This window comes from Cucurbita pepo, chromosome 11 (genome assembly GCF_057944985.1).
Source record: "Cucurbita pepo subsp. pepo isolate OVF chromosome 11, ASM5794498v1, whole genome shotgun sequence".
Lineage (NCBI taxonomy): Eukaryota > Viridiplantae > Streptophyta > Magnoliopsida > Cucurbitales > Cucurbitaceae > Cucurbita > Cucurbita pepo.
The window spans coordinates 2,305,499-2,329,971 of record NC_141808.1 but is presented as its reverse complement, the minus strand read 5'-3'; the positions used below and the strand labels follow the sequence as shown (position 1 = coordinate 2,329,971).

Here is a 24,473-nt window from a genome sequence, read left to right as displayed (position 1 = left end):
TTTTTTTGGTAACAAATTTCAAAGTTCAAATAACTGAATTTTTTTTTTTTTACGGGAAATTTAAAGAAATTATATTGGTCAATTTTATTATTAATTATCATTGAAGGTTTTTTTTTTTTTTTAATTAAATCTTATTTCAGCGCATGTAATTTCAGTTGTTGAATGAAATAAAAATAAATAAATAAATAGAAGGATTAATATTAGATTTATAGTTAAATATTTTTAATTTTTAATTTCAGTATCTGAATTTATATTATAGCTATTAGACTTACAAAAATAAAAATAAAAATTGATTTTGTCAACTTCAAACACAAATACTGTAATTATTTGGAATATATTAACTATTTCTATTTCTTTATAAACTTTTTTTTTTTTTATTAAAGATTAAAGTCAAAATATTAAAAGTTGATTCTTTTATTCCATCATAATCCTCATAATCCTAATTGTGAATAGAATAACACGTTGGAAATTTGGAAATTCTCCCGTTACCAATTAAATATGGTAAATATCGAGGTTTCTAGTATAACGGTTGAGGTTTCTAGTATAACGGTTGAGACCCAGCGCTAGCAAATATTCTCTCTTTAGACTTTCTCTCAAGATTTTTAGAACGCATCTTGTAAGGAGAGGTTTCCACACCTTTTTATAAAGAGTGTTTCATTCTCCTCCCCAATCGATATGGGATCTCACAATCCACTCGCTTCAAGGCCCAGCGTCCTCGCTGGCACTCGTTACTTTCTCCAATCGATGTGGGACCCCACCAAATCCACCCCCTTCGGAGCCCAGCATCCTTACTGGCACACCGCCTCATGTCTACCCCCTTCGGGGAACAACCTCCTCACCAACACATTGCTCAATGCATAGCTCCAATACCATTTGTAAGGGCTCAGTGCTAGCAGATATTGTCTCTTTGGACTTTTCCTCTCAAGTTTCCCCTCAAAATTTTTAAAATGCGCGTTCGGCTTAACCGGTGCAATGCTTGAACTTCTCCATTTTCAAACATTTTGATGGCTTGCTTCAACAAATATGGGAGATCAAATCATAGAGATTCAAATTAGAAAGTCGGGGCTTATTAGATCTAATTCATAATCAGGAGAAAATTATTGCACAACGAAGTACTTAAGTTACGGCATAACAACGGGAAGCCTATTTCAGTTAGACATTAGAAGTCATTAAGGCTATTTTCACTAGTTTGTAATTATAAATAAGGGTGTTGATAGCATCATCTTGGTAATGATAATAATGTAGTGAATGAACAAAACATATTAATCATCTTTAAGAATGCAATAACAAACACCATTCAATGTCATAAAAGAGTATGTGGGGCAACACTAGCATGAACAGAACAGGGCAAATATACCTCAAGAAATAGAACTAAGCGATTGTAGGATTAAAACCCGTTCTAATCTTCGATGTCCTGGTACTGACTGAGGACTTGGTTGCAGCCAGACATAGGTTCATATCTGGCAAAACCCATGGCATTGACATAACGTTCGTTTGAGGCCATACCGTTGTAGCGGGTGAGGATTACACGGGCACGGTCACGGCCTTCAGCTGCTAATGAACAATCCTTCTGAGGGCTGCTGATTAGTACGGCATCACAAACTTGGTCCTCGTGGTCTTCATTGACTAAGAGTGAGTAAGAACCAGTGGAGTCTGTTGTAGCCTCATGCTTGTATAGAAGTTCCATTGTGTTCCTGTCTTTGCATTCAATTCCGACCTTAGCACCTACAAGGAAATTGAACAATTGGTGAAAAGGCTTAATCCGTGAACTACCCACCCCTAGACAATTATCACATGTTAAAGCACTAAGTTAAGACACGTGGGCCTTTGTATAATAACCTGCATGTGGGCCTTTGTATATTAAATTAATATTCGAGTCCAATCAAGAGAAGGGTTAGGGATATAACAAATGATGATATCTACCAACCAGGTAATGATTTAACAAACAAAAAAAAAAAACTAGTTAAGACACGTATACTCGACGAAGATATTAGAGGTTTGAATCACCAGATCGCACGTATTAAAATGAATCTGGAAGTAAGTTGATATACCAACCACCTCACTCTCATCCTTTTAAGGGCTTGGAAATTAGCCCAAGACACAACAAATGGATTATGACCTACGTTACTACAAAAGAAAAGACAACCCTACATGGATCAAACCCACAACTAGGGGTGTACATATATTAAAAGTTCACAAACAAAACATTATGAACAAAAGATCCATAATTAAAACAACAGGCGAAAAAAAATGTATATCCTTTTTAGGGATTGGAAATTAGCCCAAGACACAACAAATGGATTATGACCTATGTTACTACAAAAGAAAAGACAATACTACATGGATTAAACCCATGCCTAGGGGTGTATATGGTCCGGGTTGGGTTGGGTTGAGGGGTTTTTTTGACCCAACCCAAAAGTTCGGGTCGGTTGTTCACAACTCAACTCAACCCAACCCAACCCTCTATTTTTGGGTTGGGCTGCAAGTTGTCAAAAAAAAAATTAAGTTTTATTTATTCACATATATTAAAAGTTCACAAACAAATACAAAACCATCCATAATTAAAACAACAAGCGAAAAAAAATGTATATCCCTAGCGTCGAACTCGGGCATGGGTGTCCTTAGAGAAGCCAAGATACCACCCTGACAAAACTATTAATAGAGAAAAATGAACCCAACCCTACCTGAAATGCTAATCCAACCCAACTCACCTATAGTTCGGGTTGGGTTGGTCCGGGTTGTCGGGTTGAATGTACACCCTACCCACTACCTTTTACTCCACAACCATTTTAAATTTAAATTACTACATGACCTAAAAGCTTAAGCCTTAAGCTGCTAGTTTGTTACATTTAATCTTCTATCCTATTCATATTCTTAACACAGACAATGGATGCAAAAGGGATTACGAGCAGTTGATGTTATTTCGAACACATATTATTCAAAAGTTTCTGAGAAGTGTTTTAAATACAGGATCAATACAAAAATTCTAATGTAAGCGAGCAGATTTGAAAAATCATTGCTTAAATATAAAAAGTTACGCACGACATAGAAAGAAATATAAAATAAATAAGTCTTCTTACCTAACAAACATAGATCTAATTACTAAGCCCAAGATTACGCTTCAATTAAAAAATAATCATATCCAAACCGCGAATTTGGACTAAAATAATCCCTATAATTAAACCCTAACTCACTCCACATACCATCAGGCAGCATTCAAGATTCAAACACCAGATCCACCATTAAACTAGTGAGCAAGCCACAAATCAACATAATCTCTTAACTACATCACAGATCTAGCAAGAACACGAGGCACATAAGAACAAATACATCCACAACTCTCAATTAGTAGGCTAAAAGCGAGGAAAGAGAGCAGATACCGGGAATGTAGGTGGTGGCGGAGGTTTCGAAGCCGGCAACGCAAGTATCACAGAACACTTTACCACGAACAAGGAACGGAGTTCTAACGGGTCGGTTTGCGACGGCAAGTGCAGGAAGCATAATGAGAGCAAAGAGAATCGCAAATCGAGCCATGGATTATCGTTCTTCGATTGGAAGAAGAATGGAAATGGAAGAAGAAGAAAGAACTGATGAAGGGAAAATGAGAAGTAAGGGTTTGAATAATAAAGAGTAAAGTGAGAACCTAATCAGATGCTGCGAGGGAAAGCCTGGAATTGCGGTGTAAGAAATTATGCCGTGTGGGGTTCTTTTATCCTGTGAATGATCCTATATAATAAAATATTTTTCTCCAATGATATACTGACACGTATGGAATTGGACACGTGTTGGAAGATGAATCACGGTTTCATGGAAATGGAGAATGGTGGTAGGAGAGGAAAAAACGCGGCTTGTTGAGTGTGGGCAGCTGGCAAATCGGTGCTGTCGGTGCTCACATGGGGAGTGTGGGCGATTGAATGATGGAAGGGTAAATTGGTCTTTTTGGTTGCGTAAATTACCAAAATAGCTGTATTCCTAATTTTGAATAGAGAACATTCGTCAATTTGTGGGAAAACTAAATAGATTACGGTTATTAATAATGCAATTAAGACAAGTGCCTCTCATAATTCGGACCAACCCAACCTAAATTATAAGGGTTGGGTTGGATTATTTTTTCTAAACCCGAATTGACTCGATTCGGTTTCGGGTTCATAGAATAAAAGTCGATCCGAACCGAACAAAACTTATAAAATGCGTACGCTAATAAGATAAGTGTATTTTGCGGATCTGCCCGAGGGGTAATACGGGCTAGTTTGAATTACTCTATGTGCAGGTTCGACTCCTATTACAATCTTTCTTTTTTCTTAAATAATTATAGATTGTTTTTTGTTGGTATACTTTTAATATCTCTTATCTAAGATTCTATCGAATAATTATGAATTATGGATAACTAAAACCAGGGTTGTAATCATACAAACACTTTGTTCTAACCCACTGAACCGACTTTGAGATAACGTTGGCGTATACTCGAGGGAGTCACGTTTGATATAATAAAGGGTTGTGATTATACAGACACTTTGTTCTAACCTAGTGAACCGACTTCGCAGATAACATTGGTGTGTACTCGAGCGAGTCACGTTTGACATAGTCAGTGGGACAGTGATTTTGCGGTACTTGTTATAATCCAACGAAAGTCAACCGTGAGAAACTTGGACTAGTCAATCGTGAGAAACTTGGACTTCGCAGACAACGTAGGCGTATGATCGAGTCTCGAATCATGTTTGAAAGAAATATTTCAGAAAACGTGAACAAAAAAAAAAAGTTGGAATTGATTTAAAGGAAAAATAATGTTATTAATTAAAAGGTATTATGATGAATCAGGATGAATAACATCGTTTATTAATCTCAAAATCAAAATAAATATTAATAACAATATTTAGAACTTAGATGGAAGTAAAAATAACTTATTATTAATTTTTATATCGATATTGACATCTATATTTTAATAATAGAAACCTCAAATAATTTGTTTTATTTAAAAAATTTAAATTCGTGGATAAAAGTAAATTCTAAATTGGTCCAAAGAGAAGAGTTGAGAGAAGTATGGTATTGTTATTAGGCTAAAGAAAATAACACCACTATTCATTTTCATTCATCTCTCTCACATGGCTTCCACAAGAGCTGACGACGAAGGAAGAACAAGATGAACATGAAGATCAAGAAGAAGCAGCCTTTGTTTATGAACTGCACGTTCTCAACCTCGACGTTCGAGCTCGCTCCTCGCTCGTTAACCTCTATAAACATAAATATATATATATGTGTGTATATATATATAGCCAAAACTTTTACAATGTCAAAAGGAAGCATTCCATAGAGTATCATTCTTTTCCCCGCACTTCTCATGAACATATTTCATTCTCTCCACTGATTCGCAAATCCCACTGCATTTCCAATCAAATGAAGCAATGCAAGCATCTCCTGCTTGAGCTTTCAGCTCGCAGTCTGCACTCGCCATTCATACAAACATATAAACAAAATCCAGTCGGAGATTCGAAGTTCTTATCGAGATATGTCTTGACTAGTTGAGTTATGTTTTGTTTGTAAGATGTATGGAAATTCAATGATCTTTGATGAATATTATCGAGGTAGGGTAGAGAAATACCTAGTAGCGTGGGACAGCACATGTTGGGGTCATCGATATGCTCGACCTCAAGACCAATGAACCACGCACCGAGTGACACGTCCTCATTTGCATATTTGTGCAGTATTTGCCTGCAGTCACAAATTAGTGCAACTGTTCATTTGGCTAGCTCTTACATGCATGTAAATCGAATACGATGACTATAAACAATTATCCTCACCTGTTGGTCGAGATATAAGAGGCTAAATCATTTGATATTGCATAAATCTGCCCAGTTGCGTGTCTGAAATACTTGTTCCCGTCCTCCCCGAACTTCCAATATTCTGGTTCATGGTATTTCTCATTCCTGTTGCAGAGTGTTCTTTTTATCAGGTCCATACATGGTGATAGGAGCATTAGAACACGTATACAAAACGTGCGAGAACACGTGTACAAAACGTGCGAGAACACGTGTACAAAACGTGCGAGAACACGGTGGATGAAGGTTGTTATAGAAGAGGGGAAGGAAGGTGAGAGCCATGTAGAGGTGGGTAATTAACAGACAAATGTAGAGTCTGTTCATCCACTGTGCTCTTAAAGTCATATACGAGAACCTTACAGGCAAATTAAAAGGAATAAGGGAAAGCCCGAAAGAGAAAATCCAAAGAAGACAATATCTATTAATGGTGGGCTTAGGCCGTTACATTTCATGTTCACTTCCCCAGTGCCACTAGATACTTGAAATCAAAATGATGGCAAACAGATAATGCACATACTAATGCTAACCAAGCCTTCAAAAGAATTACCTGTCAGAAAGAACAGGTCCAGATTTCATGCAGCCTATGTACACTCTTGGCTTAGCACGATGACGAGCAAGAGTTGTAGCTAACGCACCTAGAAAGACAACATACATAGAAAATCTGATCGGATTTTTTGCATCACAAATCTTTGTTTTGTAGGCAATAGTCATGAACAAAATGAAACCAGACCACAATTCACATAATTACTACCATGAACAATAACTGTGAGACATCCAAGAGGTAGCACATACCTAAATTGACATGAACATCATCATCGACTTTAATATAGAAGTCAGCATCCCATTTAGCAAAAGCTGTAGTGAAGAAAATCTTTGTTTTTGCAGACAATTCAAAGTACCCTTCAATGTGGTCCTACGAAATAATAAAAGGCTCAGGCGAAATTCGATCTCTATGTGTAGGATTCTACTAATCCATACATTTTGTGGTATGTGCTGCTTTCTTACTTACCAGCCTTAAGAAATCTTTGTGATGAGCATCTTCTGAATCAATCGCCCGGTCTAATAGGCTGTTGGTCTTTGCACTGTTCGAATCATACAGACGTTAACTTCTATCAATTCCATAGCAGAAGGAAAGCAAATAATGCAATCTGGAAAAACGTTATCGATACCTATGGCCAATCATGAACCTAATTACGATACCCTTTTCGCGCTCCAATTGCAAGAGTTTTTCCCCTGTCCAAACAGTAAATGACATGTTCTTAGCTATTAATACTACTAAGGATTAAAATAGTATGCATATCTTACCTGTTCCATAATCCTTGAGAGTGATCCTAATCAATATATATATATACACACACATATATATCCATGGTATTAAGTCCTAATCCCTCTGTTCCAAGCAGGGGTGGAGCTAGAATTTTTCGATTTTACATACTATATATACATATACATATATATACCCTGGCAATGTATCTATTGATCGCTATACATTTTCCTTGCATCCATCCCATATCTATATCTATATCTACATATATCATAATCAATTAGCTTCAACTGCAAGGTTCTATGCTAAAAGTCTTATATTCCAATCTCTACAATGACATCCTTTGAATGGAATATTGATATACAAGTCCTTACCAGAAGGGTCTTTCTTTAGATTTGTTTTATATCAAATTAATCGATCTGCCAACGTGTCAACGTGTCGATGATCGTACAACACATAAAAGTTTGTATAAAGCGTAGAATACCTTGAGGCATCCATGTCTCCCTCACAGTATCACGCCGCTTTCTACTACTGAAGGCAGTGTTGATTCCAATCACTATGAACATCTTCTTCTTTGGGAAATGATCTTTATTTGATGGCAATTTGATGTCAGAAGCGGTCATCTTCCGCGCTGCAGCCATTTCCATCTTCAGTGTAGAAACTTGCCTGCCTATAGATCTATAACGCCCCCACAAAATGCAGAAATTCCAATCCACGTTATCAATTTAAAAGAGAAAAATCAAATTAATCAGAATACAGGATTGCAAATCAACACTTACTGAATTGCTGCCTGTGTTTTGTGAAACTCCGCCAACACTCTCTTGTCCTCGGCAGATTTCTAAAAACGATTCAAACAACAAATAGGAACACACATGTTCATTTGAAACAACGAAACAGCGAAACGACGAATCGACGAAACGAGTCTTTTTGATATTCACCTGATTCGTAGTGATGCCTTCAGATGCACTTCGGAGGTGGTGCTGATCGTGTTGTAGCTGAGAAACAAGGCGTGAATCCGGTTGCTTCGGCGTCCAGATCCTGCAAAATCATCGTTCCAACTCCATAATATCGTAAAAAAAGAAACAACGCAAAGAAATTCCGAATATAGAAATCGATTATACAGACAAATCCAATAATGAGAAGGAGAAACAATTACCTGCCATTGGAAGTGAGAAACATCCCAACGAGAAAGAACGAAAGGCAAAAGAACGGAATCCATTTCGCAGATACCTTCCGAGGACCACGGTTTTTCATTTTTGGCTCAACACTGTACCTCTCCCCCGTATGAAACAGAAAAAGGGGGAGATGAATACAGAGCTGCAGAGATTATTTTCAGAGAAGAGAGACGAATGCAAATGGCAAGCTTGAACTTCCATGAGAGATTAAGCTTATAAAGGCAATTGAAGAGCTCCGATTACGTTACACAAGAAGAGAGTTTCGCATTTCTTGGGAAAAAAAACGGAATGAAACTCTTCGCTGCACATTGCCAAGCAGGCAATTGAATGAGCCTTCTGATTTGATTGTTCATTTTTCATCAACCGCTCAAAGCACTCACTGCTCACATCTGTAACCTCTTCCATTTCAATAAACTCTAACAGAGAAGTCCCGAATTTCTCGAGAGAGAGAGAAAGAGAAAGAGAAAGAGAGACGGAATTCTTGAGCAACTAATTTTGGAGTATGAACACGCGACTGATTTTTCCTTCATTTATATGGCGTGTTTTTCGACCACTCATATCAATCGTACAAGCTTGTTCTAATTTGCTAATACCATACGCAACCCAATCGGTAGATAATAATATCAACAATTTTATCAATTTATCCACTAATTTATGCTCCATAATATTAATTAATTAGTTAATTATATATATAATTTTAATTTATTTAATCAATTTTGTACGGTGTCTTGGATGAAAGTCCCACTACGGTGATTTAAGGAATGATCATGGGTTTATAATTAAAAAATAATATTTCCATTAGTTTGAGGCATTTTGGGAAAGCACAAAGCAAAGTCATGAGAGCTTATACCCAAAGTGGACAATATCATATCATTATGGAGAGTCGTGTTCATCTAACATAGTATCAGATCCACACCCTAAATTAGCCAAATGTTGAACAAAGGAGTCGAGGCTCCACGTAGACATAGGACTCTAAAAGAAAATGAGTCGGAGCCTCGATTAAGGGGAAGCATAATTTGTTTGAGGGGAGGTGTTGGATGAAAGTCCCACATCGGTAAATTTAGGGAATGATCATGGGTTTATAATCCAAAAATACTCTCTCCATTGGTTTGAGGTGTTTTCGAAAAACCCAAAGTCCCACATCGGTTAATTTAGGGAATGATCGTGAGTTTACTCAAAGTAAAGCCATCAGAGCTTAACAATATCATACCATTTTTTCACACCTTTTTAAATAATTTTTATCCATTTATATATATAAATGAAAAAAAAAAGTTATATATTTTTTTAAACAACTTAATACTCTATATATATATATATATATAAAATCGAGTAGACCGCACTCGGCAAACCCTTTCGCAGGTTTAGGATTCAAACTATCTCGATCTTTTTAATGAGTTTAAAATCAAACCGCTTTAAATTATTTTTTAAAATATTAAACATTCTAATTCTCCCTTTCACGTCCAACTAAATTCACTTGAATAAAAAATATAGTTTTAATGTTTATGAATAATTGAATATTAAATACGTGGAATTAAATGTATGAAATAATTAATATCTATATGTTTTGACAGGGAAGATAACTAAATTGATGTTTTATTTTTAAAAATTTGAAATAAATATTTCATCTCTACCACGACCCAACAAACTGGGCCTTGAAAACATTTTGGGCCCAAAACGAAAACCCTTTGGGCCCATATTCATTTAGTAAATATATTTAAACAAAACATCACTATATAAATAAGGAAGGGACAAAAATGGAAAAAAAAAATTGAATTTGTAACGCTCGGGCCCGATCGGAATGGTATACGTTACAAATGATATTAAAGCAATGCCTCTCGCAATAGGATGCGATTCGGGATGAACGAAGACGGAAGCTAGTAGATATGCGACACCCGAGAAAATGAAGCGTATTAGGTCATGTTTGAATGAGAGTGATTCTGAATATATGATAACTATTTTTTTTTTTTAAGAAAAATAAAAATTACTATTTATACAAATAAAGCGGCATTTTATTTTTTTGTGCTCGATCATAGAAACTCGAGAGTAGCACGTGAGTGAGGACAAACCGTGTTGAAATGACTTGTGAGATTCCACATCGGTTGAAGAGGAGAACGACGCATTCCGTATAAAAGTGTAGAAACCGTGAGGCTGACGACGATACGTAACTGGCCAAAGCGAATAATATATGTTAGAGTGGAGTTGGACTGTTACAAATGGTATCAGAATGAACACCTGAGGGATTAACCATTTTTAATAATATTTTATTTTCTTCCACTTAATAATGTGAATAAATACATTATTTTATTTTCTTCTAAGTTTTATATTATATATTACTATTTTAGCAAAATTCAAAATATCAATTTTAATTCGATTTTAAATAAAATTATAAAAAGTTAGAATTTAAAAGGACAAAAATATTAATTTGCAATTTTAATTAATAAAAGGGTATAAATGGAAATTTGTTAGGTAACTTCTGAAAAATGGTTGCTTCTCCCTTCCCCTCAAGTCATACCTTAATTCCAAATTACAACAATGCCGCCGATATTTTCATATTTCCATATATACCCTTAGGGTTGTGCTACAATTACCATATTGGACAAAGGCATATTTTTCAAATTTATGTCGCGACTCGCAGCGTGGCAGAATATTAGTGACTGGAAAAAAGGCGATAGCAATAGCGACTGTGCAGGACAAAATCGTAAATAAAACGAAAATTTCGGGCAATTCATTGCCCCCCAGGTCGGTTAGTGCAAATATTTTTAATTTTTAAATTGGGGTTTCAAAAGTTTGCCCTAATTGGTGACGTGTAGGGTTTTCTTTCTACCATTCCTTTGAGCGTGTATAAAAGGCGTCCGTTCTACCCATCAAAATCCCATCGGCATCTTCGTCACCGCGCGAACAAGAGCCAAAGCTTCAGGATCAGTTTCTTCTCGTATCTCGACCTCCCACCACTGTAAGGCAAGAATTTTCTTTGTTTTCTTGTTTAAACAAACTTCTTAACCGGTTCTTGTTGCTTTATCGGCCTTTGATTTTTAACTAATGTTTTCAATTTGTTGTTTTTGTTATTGTCGTAATCGATTATAAAGTTATCCACGGTTCTTTTGTAATCAAACATCTTTGATTTGATAAAATCTTCACGATCGGTATTTCGATTGTTGATTTTCGATGGAATTTAGTAAGTTTCTTGCCGCGTTGCTCAGATCTGTAGATTGACTTCTTTATTTGTCGTTTGTCTGGGATGTTTTTCTTAATTTTTCCATTATTGGAATTAGAAATATGATCGTCGCTTTAGATTGTGATTTATTCATGTAAAACTTCTGAGATCGATGATTGAATCTTATCTGTGAATTCGATATATTATTCGTTCCATCTAGTATTTCCAATAGGTCTGGGATATTCGCTGTATTTGTTTGTGTTCAATTGTGTTTTGTTTTTCTTATTTGTTTGTCATTTGAAAGCTTTAGATTATTTATTTTCTAGTTCTAAATGGTGGAAGAGTTTACATATTGTAATGGATTCGTGCATTTATCTAATACGTTGTGTGTTAATTCGTGGATGATGTTTCATGTGTCAAGTTATTAAAGCCTGATTGTTAGAGTTATGTCGTCTTCAAAAACTCGTTCTATTTTATTTAAACATTGTTCAATTGTTTCTTTGATGTTTGCTGGAATTAAATATCGGTCTATTGAGATTATGTAACTTGCTGTCATACGGTTTAGTTTTCTATTTTAGAGGTAGGGACAACATTCGTGTGCGCGTAATTGGAAGTTTATTTTGACTGAAAACTTAAGTTCTGATGATCTCCTAATGAAATTTTGTTTGTTCTTCTAAATTTTAATTTCTCAATGGTATTTTTCCCCCAACCTAACTAATAGGATAATCGTTCTTAATCCCCAGGAAGTTGGCCATCTGGTCTGTTGTCTGTAGTTCAAAGTGGAGGGCGTTAAGTTTGAAACTCCTTTTATGTCTGAACGGGCCTCTCTCTTTTTGTCATCGATTGGATTGCTTGGAGAGTATTGTCCTACGTCTAGGAAAAAGACCAGCTGTGCTGAGACTATTGGCTGCATGCATCTTGAGTTGCTTGGAGGTCATAGAAAAGCACGTGATCTTGGTTTCTCTTTTATGCGGCCTTTCCCAGCTGCTCAAAGAACGTTAGGACCTTTTGAAGATACTGCTACTGCTACCTATCTTTTCTAACCAGAGCTGCATTATTTCTGCGTATTAACAACATGGCGTTACAGAACATTGGTGCCTCAAACCGTGACGATGCCTTCTATAGGTATAAGATGCCTAGGATGGTTACTAAAATTGAAGGTAGAGGTAATGGCATCAAGACTAATGTAGTTAACATGGTGGACATTGCAAAAGCCTTGGGCAGACCTGCCGCTTACACTACCAAGTACTTCGGATGTGAGCTTGGTGCACAATCCAAGTTTGATGAGAAAACAGGGATTGCTCTTGTAAATGGAGCACATGAGACGGCGAAGTTGGCTGGTCTTCTCGAGAACTTCATCAAGAAATATGTTCAATGCTATGGTTGTGGAAACCCTGAAACTGAGATAATCATAACTAAGACGCAGATGATCAATATGAAATGTGCTGCTTGTGGATTCATATCTGATGTTGATATGAGAGATAAACTCACGACATTTATTCTCAAGAATCCTCCTGAACAGAAGAAGGGATCAAAAGACAAGAAAGCAATGAGGCGGGCTGAGAAGGAACGGCTTAAGGAAGGAGAGGCTGCTGATGAGGAACTGAAGAAAATAAAGAAGGATTCCCTGAAGAAGAAAAGCACTAGTGGTAATGCAAAGGAAGCTGTAACCAAAGTTCCAAGCAAGAAAAAGAGTAACGGCTCTGATGAGGATCATTCTCCAACTCGTAGCCATGCCGGTGAGAATGACCAAGCTGCTGATGATGACGACGATGACGACGATGTACAGTGGCAAACAGACACATCTTTGGAGGCAGCCAAGCAGCGCATTCAGGAGCAGTTGAGTGCTGTCACTGCTGATATGGTAATGCTCTCTACAACTGAAGAGACAAAGTCATCAAAGAAGTCCCCCGAACACGAGAAGTCTGTGGTCAACGGAAGCAAGAACGGAAATGGAGTGTCTACCCATGGTGCCCTTATTCATGAGATCAAAGATTATTTGAAGAAAAGTCCCTCTGCAGCCGATCTTAAATCATTCTTGGAGTCACTTACTGGAACTCACCAAGAGACTGCGAATGCCTTAGTTGAGGCTCTATTTGAAGGAGTTGGGAAAGGGTTCTCAAAGGAGGTAGTGAAAAAGAAGAAGTTCCTGGTTGCAGTTGCAGCAGCTCAGGAGGAGGGATCACAGATAGTTCTGTTGCGTTCCATCGAATCTTTCTGTCTCAACACGAGTCCGGAGGCGGCCAAGGAGATCGCACTGGTCCTGAAATCGTTATACGATGGGGATGTAATAGAGGAGGAATTCGTGCTAGAGTGGTACCAGCAGGGACTTGCAGGAGCTAACAAAGGTAGCCAAATCTGGAAGCATGTAAAGCCGTTCATCGAGTGGCTCCAGAACGCAGAGTCGGAGACGGAAGAAGAGTAAGAGAATGGTACTCTAATACTTTGATTGTTGCATCTCTGTTTTTCTATGTACGGTCGTAGTTTTCTTAGCCAGTCCGTTTGTTCCTTGTCTCTCTGTGTCCGTCGTCTTCTAATTTCCTTTTGTGCTGTTGGTGTTTGTTTGGTCATGCGGCTGTTTCTGAACCATTAACGATAAAATATTGTTTGCTTTCCAGTAATAGCGTGGTTAAGTTCTTCTCTAAGACTTGCTGTTGTTGAGCCGTGGCACAATTTTATTATGATATTTTCATTTTAAATGACTCTTATTTGTATATAGAACTTCGTTTGAATTGAAGTATTAATTTGAAATGAGAGGAACTAAATAGAATCTACATTTTTTTCAATGTTACTGTGATAGGATTTTCGAGGACAAACGTTTATAAAATTTTGAAATTTATTGAACATTATATGCTTTTAATTTTCAAGTTTATGGGTAAGTATCTTTATGAATTTAGTTTAATTTGATTTAACAAATTCACACACATATATATATATATAGTGGGTTTCTTGTCCGCTTAATAAATCAAATTCACATATATATATATATATATATAGTGGGTTTCTTGTCCGCTTAATAGAAAGGTTTTAGGTCAATTAGGTATAGGGTCTTAATTTTCGTACTTCTAAAAATGTGATCAAATAAATACGAAGAAAGATAGGTTTAAACTTTTAAGATTAAATCATATGTTTAAACTCAAAACACATTATTACTTTCTTCGTAAATCTTTAATTATTTTTGTAAGTGACAGAGAATATATTAATTTTAATGCTAACCAAACAAACCAACTAAACAAGTGTGATGGAAAGAAAAGTTTGTCAAACAAGTGTGATGGAAAGAAAAGTATATGACAAGTCATTAGGGTGCTTACAAATCTAAACATATTATATGATTGGAAATAGGTATTAAAAAATTAAACAAGCGTGTTAGGAACACATACTTATCTTATTATTAACCAAATTATGACATAAAATATGCCTCAAAGTTGTTTGGAGACCATTATGTTTGCTAATGCCAATATTTATTAAGTTACCATTAAAGTAAAATTTTGTCAAACAAATTTGGAAAATTAATATTTAAATTGTGACAGGACAATAATGCATATTTTTCACTTAATTTTAATTTAATAATTCCCACTTGATGATATTAAACTATGTCTTCCACTTTTAATTGAAAAATAGAATAGCTTAGAGAAAAAAAAAAAAAAAAAAAATAGAAATTTGACGACATTTCTAATACTCGAACCTCAATGCTAATAGATGTTGTCAGATTTTGCTCGTTCGGTTTTAAAATGGTCTAATGGGTAGGATCTGCCTTACTCCGACCAATATCTTGTATTGTTCGATGATTGTCTATAAAACCATTTGTAATTGTCTACGCTCACTACTAATACTTTGACCTGTTACGTGTCGTTGTTAGTCTTACGATTTTTGAAATGCTCTCGCACATCGCACGATGTCTAGCTCTAATACTATTTGTAATGACCCAAATCCACCGCTATCAAATATTGTCCACCTTAATCGGTCGTACATGATCATCAACCTCACTATTTTAGAAGATTATATTAGAGAGAAGTTTTTTAACCAATAAAATTTAAATTTTAAAACAATTTAAATTCTTTATCATTAGGTGAGATAGATAAAATAATTTTGAGTTGATCCGACAAAAAAACACACACAACTAGAGTGAACAGATTTTTTATCTATATCATTTTTAAATAACTATTAAAAGAAAAGATCTTCTAGTTCTAAAAATAGAAATAATAGTTTTTATTCTACATCGATATTTTGTTTTCTGAGAATCTAAATTCAAAGTTTAAAAATTATAAATTTATATCTTAATATATTTATGAACTCTTATATTTATTTATAACCAATTTTATTTTAACTTGAAAAACTACCGACACAAATATTGTTGGTTGTGTCTTGTTGGTTAACGTTAAGTGTAGTCATCAGCTTCAACACAGATATTATCTGCTTTTGCTTGTTACCATTAGGTGTAGCGTTCAGCTTCACGTATTAACGTCAGGTTGAATTACTCATAAATTTACAGATAAAAAAAATAAAAGATTAAAATTTATGATTTTTGAATAAAATAAAACATGGAATTGGGAATTTAAATTATTTAAAAAAAAGATTAACAAAATCAGATATTCAGTTACTGTCGAGGGTAAAACCGTAAATTGAGCACCATTTTGGAGTCATTCTGTTACGTAAGTCTGTTCTTCCCTCGTAGCCGATTCCTGTTTCTCCGACTGAATACGCCATTTTCGCTCTCTCTCTCTCTTCAAAATGTCTGTGATTCTTTAGAGAGAGAAAATGGAGACAGTCACAGTTCTTCGCAAATCTCTCCCACCTCCCCCAAAATCCTCTATAAGAACACCCAACAAACCCTAACATTTAATTTCATCTCACTTTCTCGTAATTTCTTGCAGTGTTTCTTCTTTCTTCCATCTTCTTGTTGCCCTAAGACGACAATTTTCTATTCTTCCTTCTGCTGTTCGATCGCCGGCAGTTCGATTCCGGCAGGATGGACCCCAAGCTTTGGCGTGCTTTTGCCGGCGATTTAGCCCATTTGCACACTGTCGGTTCGGAGGTATACTATTTCGTTCAAGGACATGTCGAGCAAGCCACTTATGCTCCAAAACTATCGCCGGCTGTTCTCTCTAATCCGGTTTCTAAATGTCTCGTTACTGGTGTTGGTTTAGATGCCGACGCTCTTACTGATGAGGTACTTATTAAGATAAATCTTCATCCCATTCGGCCTGGTGAGGGGCGGTCTGAAGTGGTTTCTCGATTAGGTTGTTCTGAAGTTAATGTAATTACGAAGTTTGCTAAGGTTCTTACCTCTTCTGATGCTAATAATGGCGGAGGATTTTCTGTGCCGCGGTACTGTGCTGTCTCTATTTTTCCTCCGTTGAATTTTCAGGCTGATCCGCCGGTGCAGACTCTGGCGATCACTGACGTTCATGGAGTCGTTTGGAAATTCCGCCACATTTACCGCGGGACGCCGAGGCGCCATTTGCTCACTACTGGATGGAGTAAGTTCGTTAATCATAAGAAACTAATTGCGGGCGATTCCGTCGTTTTCGCGAAGAATTCGAGAGGGGAAATGTTCGTTGGCATTCGTCGCGCCAGATCCAATAGGCCTTTTACAGGCGGTGAATCCAGCAGAGTGGAGGAAAATCCTTCTGGAGATGGAGATCCAAGAAATTTCTCCCGCCGCACTATTGGGAGGGTGCCACCCGAGGTGGTTGCCACCGCCGCCGAATTGGCTGCGCAATTCAAGCCATTCGAGGTGGTTTTCTATCCCAGAATTGGTTTGTCCCAATTTGTTGTCCCAGTTGAGATAGTCAACAATTCGATGAAATATCAGTGGTATCCTGGAATAAGAGTGAAATTACCCACCGAGACGGAGGATACTTTGAGAACTCAATGGCATCAAGGGACTATAATCTCAGTATCTATTCCTGAGCACGACCCGTGGAAGGGTTCTCCATGGCGTATGCTTGAGGTAAACCTCTCATTTGCTATCATATCTACTTTTGAATCACTGAATTTTGCTTCATTTGATTGTCTGAGTTTGTTCATCGTTTTGTTTGTCTCTAGATTATGTAAGAAATATGATAAACTAAAGAACTAGCTCTCTGAATGCCTTGTTGGTTCCACCCTTTGAAACATGCTGACATTTTGGATTGTTCTTATTAAGAGCTTGTCTAGTTTTAAGACAAAGAACTATAATTTAGGCCCCTCATTGTTGAACATGTATCATAGATATGTAGCAGTGTCTTGATTATTTGGTGTTCGATAATGCGGGGTTTGTTCCAATTGCTCGATATGTTGAGTCAGGTTCTCTTTGTACCTTGTCTTGGGGCTTTGCTTTACGAGAGAAAGCCCGCCGGAGAACAAAAGTCTTTCTCTTCCCATCCCGGATCATATTCCGGTGCACCAAGAAATGGACCCCTATCAAAAGGGCTAAAAGTCAGCCAAAAGAGCTCAAACTGTTCCTCTATGGGGTTTTATGTCATGGCTTTGGTAGGGTCGAAATGGTTTTGATTTACTTGGACGACCCTCGAGTGTTCATGTCGATATATTCATACCAGATAACGAGCCGAATAAACAATAAAAGAATGCGGGATGTCATTGTTTGTAAGTTCAAAACGTGAATTTTGGGATCTGTTGATTTAATTTCGTTTTTTTGTGTCTTAGATTACATGGGAAGAAACTGATGCTCCACCGAATGGTAAGTATGTGTGCCCTTGGGAAGTTGAACTAGCTGGGCCCGCTCCTCCAATACAGCCGTCTCTTCACATAGCAAAGAGACCTAGAGGCCACTCGAAATCTGGGCAGCTGAATGGTGAAGCAGAGCTGTTTTCACCTATGATGAGAGTCGGTGATTCATCAATGGAGCAATTCAACCAAGCATTGTTGAGTTTCAACTCTTTTCCTGCTGGCATGCAGGGAGCCAGGCAAAATTTCTTATGTGAATCTGGGTTATTCGATAATCCATATAAAGAAACTACTAATGCAGAGCCAAGCACCCAAATGGTGTCCCAAGTGGTGTCTACTGACCTCCATATTGGTAGTGCCCAATCTGATACCTTGTCGCCTGATAGTCAGGCTAGTGTTCTTTCCTTTGCCACAGAATCTGCTGACAACCAGCTCTCCAACTCCACTGAACCTGGAGTAACTTCATTTCAACTGTTTGGTCAAATCATCCATTTGAATCCGCCTCCTGAAAATGGTGCTAACACTGATGATGTTGACATGACCTCTAATCAGTCCGATTGATTTTCTTTGTTTTGCATAGCAAGCAGGTACGCATGTCTCTTATCCTTTATACTTTGCCATGTTGATGCCAAACTCTGATTGACTGATTGACTGATGGATGATTATAATGAATGAACACTAGTTGGACTCTTACCTAAACTTTAGTGGTTAGTGACGTCTTGAGAATTTTTCTAGAAATTATGCGAGTAAGATATCCCCCATGAAATTCACAATGAGGGTTCCAAACCCTCGAGATCACGTTGATATTTTAAAAAAAGGTGGGGCTTGTGCCATTAGGCTACCACCAGGGGCTTGGTTTAAGTGAGGATGGTATTTGCTACCCAATGAGTCTCCCCTAATTAGGCACCTTTGGTCTAGGTTTTGACCCCAAAGTCCACTTTGAATTGAGAACGTCCCACCCTAGATTCATAGACTGAACAGAGGCAAAGCGTGCTGATAGAGCCCGTGTTAGTTTGTGGAAAAAGTAATGTGAACATGTTTTGTTTTGTTCTGATTTTTTCTGGCTGATATAATAATCCAAGTCCGATCAAGTTAGATCATGTTCGAGCTAGGTACTCGATCTGCATGTTCAATAAGTTTTTGTGTTAATGTCGTTTTCGTGTTGGTGTGTAGGTACTGGAGCTAGGCAGGGAAGGTGTCCGAAGTAGGAGCATCCATAGTTGATAGTTTTTCCATGGTAGTCTGTTTAGTCTGATGACTCTCTGAATTTGTTAGACGCTCAGTTTGGATATTTTTGTTGCTGAGTTTGCTTTTAGTTCTTGACAATGCTTTGGAGATTGTTGAACTATTTTTATGCTTTTCTATAGTGTGGTGGATGGTTGAGACTTAATTTTTTAAATGCCATTGATTGATTAATTCTTTTTTGTTAGATAATACCCTCGTACCTTCAAAGTCACTCTTTTTATTCGATTATTTGATGAACGGTCAAAACCCGTCTCTTTAGATTCAATTCAAGCTCTTTTTCTAGTAAATGATCACCTCGACTATTTGATAAACACTTAAAGACAGTCTCGACTATGATTCATTCTTTTGGAGGTGGCATGCCTCCCGATTGAAAAATACCCTTATTGTTGGTGTTATGTTTTAAAAATTATTTATTAAATTTTAAAAGTGTCACGAACACTTTTAGCTTTTATAAAAAAAAGTTAAATTTTTTTTACCGATAGAAACTGATTTATCTATGCCACTTTTTTAATTTTTTTTTAGAAATTGGTATTAATATTATTTTTTTAAAATTCATCGTATTTATGAAATATGGTATTAACAATTCTGTTCATATAATAATAACAAGAATATTTTTGAAACGTGTAAACCATTCCATCCATATATTAACGTGTATTTTAGAAATATTTTTGTATTTAAAATTAACCATAAAAAGTATTTATTATTATTATTTTTTAATATTTGAGAATATTATTGAATTTTTTTAAGGTGAAAAATACCAAAAAAAAAAAAAAAAAAAAAATTGTATAATTATAAATTTTGTAATATCATATAATTACATATTTTTATTTAACAAAAATTGTATTTTAGTTTGGCGTCGAAACAGAATTCCCGCCATTCTCAACTGTTTTTGATCCTTCTCCAACAAATCTCCTGCAACTATAAATGTAAACCCAAAATCGTTTCCCTCAATTCAACACTCCTCAAAGTTGCTCACTAGTAACTCAATACCAGACGGCGGAAATGGCATCGGGCGCTTCCGATGTCAAGGTGCAGATTCCAATTAAGCCCCCGCTGCCGTCGCCACCGTCGCCACCGTCACCGCCACCGCCGCCTCCGCTTCCACCTCCGCCGTTCTCCACTGAGTTTTCAGAAGAATTGGAAGAATTAAAGATTCCGTTCTTCAAATCGAGCTCTAGGAGGCCAAGAGGCGATACCTGTGTCGTCTCTGTCTTCGTGCTTCTCCATATTGTGGCGTTCATTGCCATGATGTTGGTTAATGACTGCTGGTCTAATTCTCACCAAGAATGCGCGTTCGGAGTACTCGGAAGGATGTCGTTTCAGCCGCTTGCGGAGAATCCTCTTCTTGGCCCTTCCGCTTCAACGTGAGCTTGTTTTTTTTTCTTCTTTACCTTTTTTGTTAATTTCGCTCTCCGTTTGCATAATTTATACACATCTTTTCCCGCGGCCGTTCGAGTTAATCAGGAGAAAGTAAACGAATATTGACCTAGCTTTCGGATTTGATACATTTTGTATGCTATAATTATATCATTTTACTGTCGGTTGTTCCTCATGCGATTGACCTATTTATATGTTACTTTCTTTCCTCGTGAGAATTAATGTTTCTGAAAGTTTAATCTCAGTATATATTGATGTAGTTCTGTATTAATATATGATCTTATGAAGATAAGGAATCGAGGAATCGTAAATGTTTTTTCATTCTGTCTTCATGGAAATAGGCTAGTTGCCTTCAAACTTCCTGAAATTCTTTTGGAGTAAACTTGTCAAAAATGATGATTAAACTTTTGAAAATCATAAAATAAGCGATTTGTTTTCTTTTGAATCAACGTTTGTAACCAATTTCAGAGAATAATTGTGGAATATCCATCACTGGAACAAGTTGCCTTCAAAGTTTAATGTTTATATCCTTTTCACCACCTCAATTGATCTTATTTTTCTGTGAATGAAACGAGCGATTGCAATAATTAGATAAATCATACTCTCATAGAATGATGCTTGTTAAGAACCAAACTGCTTGCTTCTGAGGCGATGTTAGCACATCATCCAATTTGGATGAGCACTCCCCTGACAAATTAAGCGGAAAAGCTTTGGTTTAAAGAAACAAAAATGTCTTTAGCTTTGTTTACCTTATCCTTCTACAGGCTAGAGAAGATGGGAGGTCTTGGGCGAAAGAGCTTGACCGAATATGGACAAATTTGGCGTCTGTTTACATTTCCTTGTATGCATGCTGGACTCATCCACCTTGTGATTAATCTTAGCAGCGTAATCTTTGTAGGGATCCAATTAGAACATGAGTACGGGCCAGGTAGGCCTTCCCTCATATTCATTTGTTTCTTGTGTTTTCATGCTGAGTATTATATTGAGACTTGCCCCTTCCTCCTTTTGAGCAGTAAGGACTGGGATTATCTATCTACTCTCTGCTTATACTGGCACCTTGGTGGCTGCACTTTTTGTTCAAAACAGCCCCTCCGTTGGTTCATCTGGAGCTTTATTCGGTTTACTTGGAGCTATGCTTTCTGGGATAATAAGGAACTGGAAACTTTACTCTGATCAAGTACTTCTCTCACACTGTTTCCCATTCTAATGCTCATACTTTCTACGCAAATCTGATTGTGGAATTTCTTATTCTACTTTATTTTATTGCAGTTTTTAGCTCTGGGATCAGTTCTTGTTGTCTTGACTATCAATTTTGGACTTGGTCTGCTACCATATATAGACAATTTTGCGAATGTTGGAGGCTTGGCCTCAGGATTGCTCCTCGGTTTCATGATTTTGTTCACTTTGCAGCATAGAAATGAAAAGGCTCAAACTAAAGGATACCCTTTGAGTTACAGTTTCAAAAATTATTTCAATTTGAAAATGAAACAGAAGCTGGACAAACCGATCCTGAGAAGCACGTCTCTGCTTCTCTTTGCTCTTTTGTGAGTTCTCTGAAACATGGCAATACTGTATATATATGTTCAGTGATTCTGTGGGGGTGGGGGATGTTAATTTTTGTTGTCATTTTGACCTCATCTGAATTTTTGTTCTCCATATGCAGATTTTTCGGATGTCTAGTTGGGGTTATTTTCGAATTAGACTTGAACCAGTATTGCATATGGTGTCGTTATATAGACTGCATTCCATTCAAGAAATGGCACTGCAAGGATGTGGCATTTTCGTGTGCGGTATGCAACCAACCTGTATTGTACATTTTAAACATAAGCTCTCATTTTAAACATAAGCTCTCGTGAATTCGCTTTTAATTTTTTAAAAGGCCTCGTATTACTGTAGCGGTATTAGTTCCTTACTTATAAACTCATTATCATTCCTAAATTAGTCAACGTGTGATTCTATCCCAACAATTCTCAACAATTCCGTCTTCGTAGCTGCATTGCCGGAGTGTTTTGCTTCCAATTTCGAGATCTCATACCCAACCAAATTTTAATGCAGACAATGGTGAGCGATCAAGAGGTGACATTGACATGCTTGTCCACTGGCAACTTCAAGGTATACCCTTTCACTGATATCTCCCAGTCGAGGATAAACGACTTGTGTGGTCTCATATGTTCATAGTAGATAGCTAGCTAGCTTGACACGTTACAACCCATGCACACACTGAATACATAGCCAGCTTTACATGTGCATTGGGGACTTGAAAATTAGATTTTGAGAAGATTAGAGTATAAGATGACCTCTCGGTTATGTTTGCATGACTGCAATTTTTTCTTTTTGTGGATGTAAATACCCCGATGAGAATGATTAGTGGAAAAATGCATCGTTTTGAAATGATTTCGGTGTTCAAAATAGATGCAACATGTAATAAAAGCAATGTAATATAGAACATGTTAGAATAATTAGAATGTAACACACACCAAATCTTTTGATTATATCCCAAGCAATAATGTATCAAATTAAAAGATTATATAATGATAACATTAACTTCTTTTAGAAGTATTTTAAGCGTATTGCTCTATTAAATTATGAACAATTGTACTCATCTTCCACCTGTCTTATTCAATTATTTCATAATTATTCAAGTATGTCATGCCACGCCCTTCTTTATAGGATTTTTTTAAAGCTTAAAATATTCTAGTTCGAGTTCGAGGGATGACGCTTAGTTCGCTCAAAACTGAAACTTTAATGGTGTAAATGTATATAGGAGTGTTCAAGAAATTTGATTAACAAAACCCAAATTGTACTGTTAGGAACTCAGTAGGATTGAATTAATTTATTTTTATTGTTAATTTTAGAAAATGTACAATAAGGTAAGTTTTCAAAATATATATTAAATTTGAGTGGTAAAGCTTAATTAAATGTTTGAAAATAAATAAATAAATGCTTTACTTATTAATTTTTTTTTTATTAAAAACAAAAAAATTGAATAAATCATTGAACAACTTAAACCAATCTAATTAAATAAATATATATATATATATATCAAGGATTGGTTGAGTTGAAATAAATTAAATCTTAAAAAAAAAATATTCCGAATACTTCAAACAGAGAAGCGTTATGGTAGTGATGATTGGAGTGTTAGGAATCGTGAACCTCTACGGCATGATATTGTCCATTTTGAGCACAAGGTCTTATGATTTTGTTTTGGGTTTCCTAGTAACAATGGAGATGATATTCTTCATTTATAAATCCGTGATCTTCCACTAAATTAACCAATGTGAGACTCACTCTCAATAATCTTTAACATAAAAAGTAGGCGATGGGCTAATCCAGCGTGTAGCGGATAGATAGAAAAAAAACTGACATTTTGGGCTGGATTGATATTTGATTTTGCATACATGGCCGCCCAAACCACACACAACCATCTCATCTGAATTACTCGCTCATTCATTCATATGTAACCCTCATTCCACAACCCACCGACAATGTTGTCTCATTCTTTTGCATTATTTTTTAAGGCAAAGGGCAAAGCCAACTAGCAATTCTAATATCCATCCATTGCCCATCACTCACATCCACCCACCCAACCCTCCCATCGTTTTCCGTGCAAACTGCCCTTTACGCTCTCGTTACTTTACTTTTGATTTCTTCAAAATGTCTCATGATCTACCTCTTATTTAACCGACGTGAGATTCCTCTCCCAACAATCTTCAATACAACCCGATTTCAACTTCTATGCCCCACACACAATTGTGTTACAACTACACTCTCGA

At 36.6% G+C, this 24,473-nt stretch overlaps 5 protein-coding genes across 5 annotated transcripts; 3 read left to right on the top strand and 2 right to left on the bottom strand.

Annotated features, from left to right (window-relative positions):
* Nucleotides 1–1,245: 1,245 nt before the first annotated feature.
* Nucleotides 1,246–3,662, bottom strand: LOC111805652 (protein DOWNSTREAM OF FLC). The gene is made up of 2 exons (XM_023690800.2): nucleotides 3,381–3,662; nucleotides 1,246–1,725 (listed from the first exon to the last, which is right to left on the bottom strand). The coding sequence occupies exons 1-2, from the start codon at nucleotides 3,532–3,534 to the stop codon at nucleotides 1,400–1,402; spliced, it is 480 nt and encodes a 159-aa protein (XP_023546568.1). The 5' UTR covers nucleotides 3,535–3,662; the 3' UTR covers nucleotides 1,246–1,399.
* A 1,367-nt stretch (nucleotides 3,663–5,029) lies between these two features.
* LOC111804925 (beta-1,3-galactosyltransferase 7) lies at nucleotides 5,030–8,759 on the bottom strand. The gene is made up of 11 exons (XM_023689757.2): nucleotides 8,237–8,759; nucleotides 8,019–8,118; nucleotides 7,860–7,918; nucleotides 7,565–7,758; nucleotides 6,986–7,049; nucleotides 6,826–6,898; nucleotides 6,609–6,729; nucleotides 6,364–6,451; nucleotides 5,799–5,924; nucleotides 5,600–5,709; nucleotides 5,030–5,439 (listed from the first exon to the last, which is right to left on the bottom strand). Exons 1-11 carry the CDS (start codon nucleotides 8,332–8,334, stop codon nucleotides 5,291–5,293), a joined length of 1,182 nt encoding a protein of 393 aa, XP_023545525.1. The 5' UTR covers nucleotides 8,335–8,759; the 3' UTR covers nucleotides 5,030–5,290.
* Nucleotides 8,760–12,336: 3,577 nt separating this feature from the next.
* LOC111805253 (eukaryotic translation initiation factor 5) lies at nucleotides 12,337–14,111 on the top strand. Its single transcript, XM_023690233.2, has one exon. It carries the CDS (start codon nucleotides 12,485–12,487, stop codon nucleotides 13,832–13,834), a length of 1,350 nt encoding a protein of 449 aa, XP_023546001.2. The 5' UTR covers nucleotides 12,337–12,484; the 3' UTR covers nucleotides 13,835–14,111.
* A 1,969-nt stretch (nucleotides 14,112–16,080) lies between these two features.
* On the top strand, nucleotides 16,081–19,494 carry LOC111806183 (auxin response factor 17). The gene is made up of 3 exons (XM_023691559.2): nucleotides 16,081–17,362; nucleotides 18,058–18,665; nucleotides 19,252–19,494. The coding sequence occupies exons 1-2, from the start codon at nucleotides 16,379–16,381 to the stop codon at nucleotides 18,637–18,639; spliced, it is 1,566 nt and encodes a 521-aa protein (XP_023547327.2). The 5' UTR covers nucleotides 16,081–16,378; the 3' UTR covers nucleotides 18,640–18,665; nucleotides 19,252–19,494.
* Nucleotides 19,495–20,225: 731 nt separating this feature from the next.
* KOM (Rhomboid-related intramembrane serine protease family protein) lies at nucleotides 20,226–23,078 on the top strand. The gene is made up of 6 exons (XM_023691320.2): nucleotides 20,226–20,687; nucleotides 21,465–21,628; nucleotides 21,714–21,877; nucleotides 21,970–22,244; nucleotides 22,364–22,490; nucleotides 22,756–23,078. Exons 1-6 carry the CDS (start codon nucleotides 20,326–20,328, stop codon nucleotides 22,876–22,878), a joined length of 1,215 nt encoding a protein of 404 aa, XP_023547088.2. The 5' UTR covers nucleotides 20,226–20,325; the 3' UTR covers nucleotides 22,879–23,078.
* Nucleotides 23,079–24,473: the final 1,395 nt, after the last annotated feature.

Coding starts and splice junctions, on each gene's coding strand:
- LOC111805652 (XM_023690800.2), bottom strand. CDS start 3,534: ATGGCTCGATTTGCGATTCTCTTTGCTCTCATTATGCTTCCTGCACTT. Junction 1,726..3,380: donor CGCCACCACCTACATTCCCG/GTATCTGCTCTC, acceptor ATTTCCTTGTAG/GTGCTAAGGTCGGAATTGAA.
- LOC111804925 (XM_023689757.2), bottom strand. CDS start 8,334: ATGAAAAACCGTGGTCCTCGGAAGGTATCTGCGAAATGGATTCCGTTC. Junction 8,119..8,236: donor TTTCTCACTTCCAATGGCAG/GTAATTGTTTCT, acceptor ATGATTTTGCAG/GATCTGGACGCCGAAGCAAC. Junction 7,759..7,859: donor AAAACACAGGCAGCAATTCA/GTAAGTGTTGAT, acceptor GGGGCGTTATAG/ATCTATAGGCAGGCAAGTTT.
- LOC111805253 (XM_023690233.2), top strand. CDS start 12,485: ATGGCGTTACAGAACATTGGTGCCTCAAACCGTGACGATGCCTTCTAT.
- LOC111806183 (XM_023691559.2), top strand. CDS start 16,379: ATGGACCCCAAGCTTTGGCGTGCTTTTGCCGGCGATTTAGCCCATTTG. Junction 17,363..18,057: donor CTCCATGGCGTATGCTTGAG/GTAAACCTCTCA, acceptor TTTGTGTCTTAG/ATTACATGGGAAGAAACTGA.
- KOM (XM_023691320.2), top strand. CDS start 20,326: ATGGCATCGGGCGCTTCCGATGTCAAGGTGCAGATTCCAATTAAGCCC. Junction 20,688..21,464: donor CTTGGCCCTTCCGCTTCAAC/GTGAGCTTGTTT, acceptor ATCCTTCTACAG/GCTAGAGAAGATGGGAGGTC. Junction 21,629..21,713: donor AGAACATGAGTACGGGCCAG/GTAGGCCTTCCC, acceptor CCTTTTGAGCAG/TAAGGACTGGGATTATCTAT.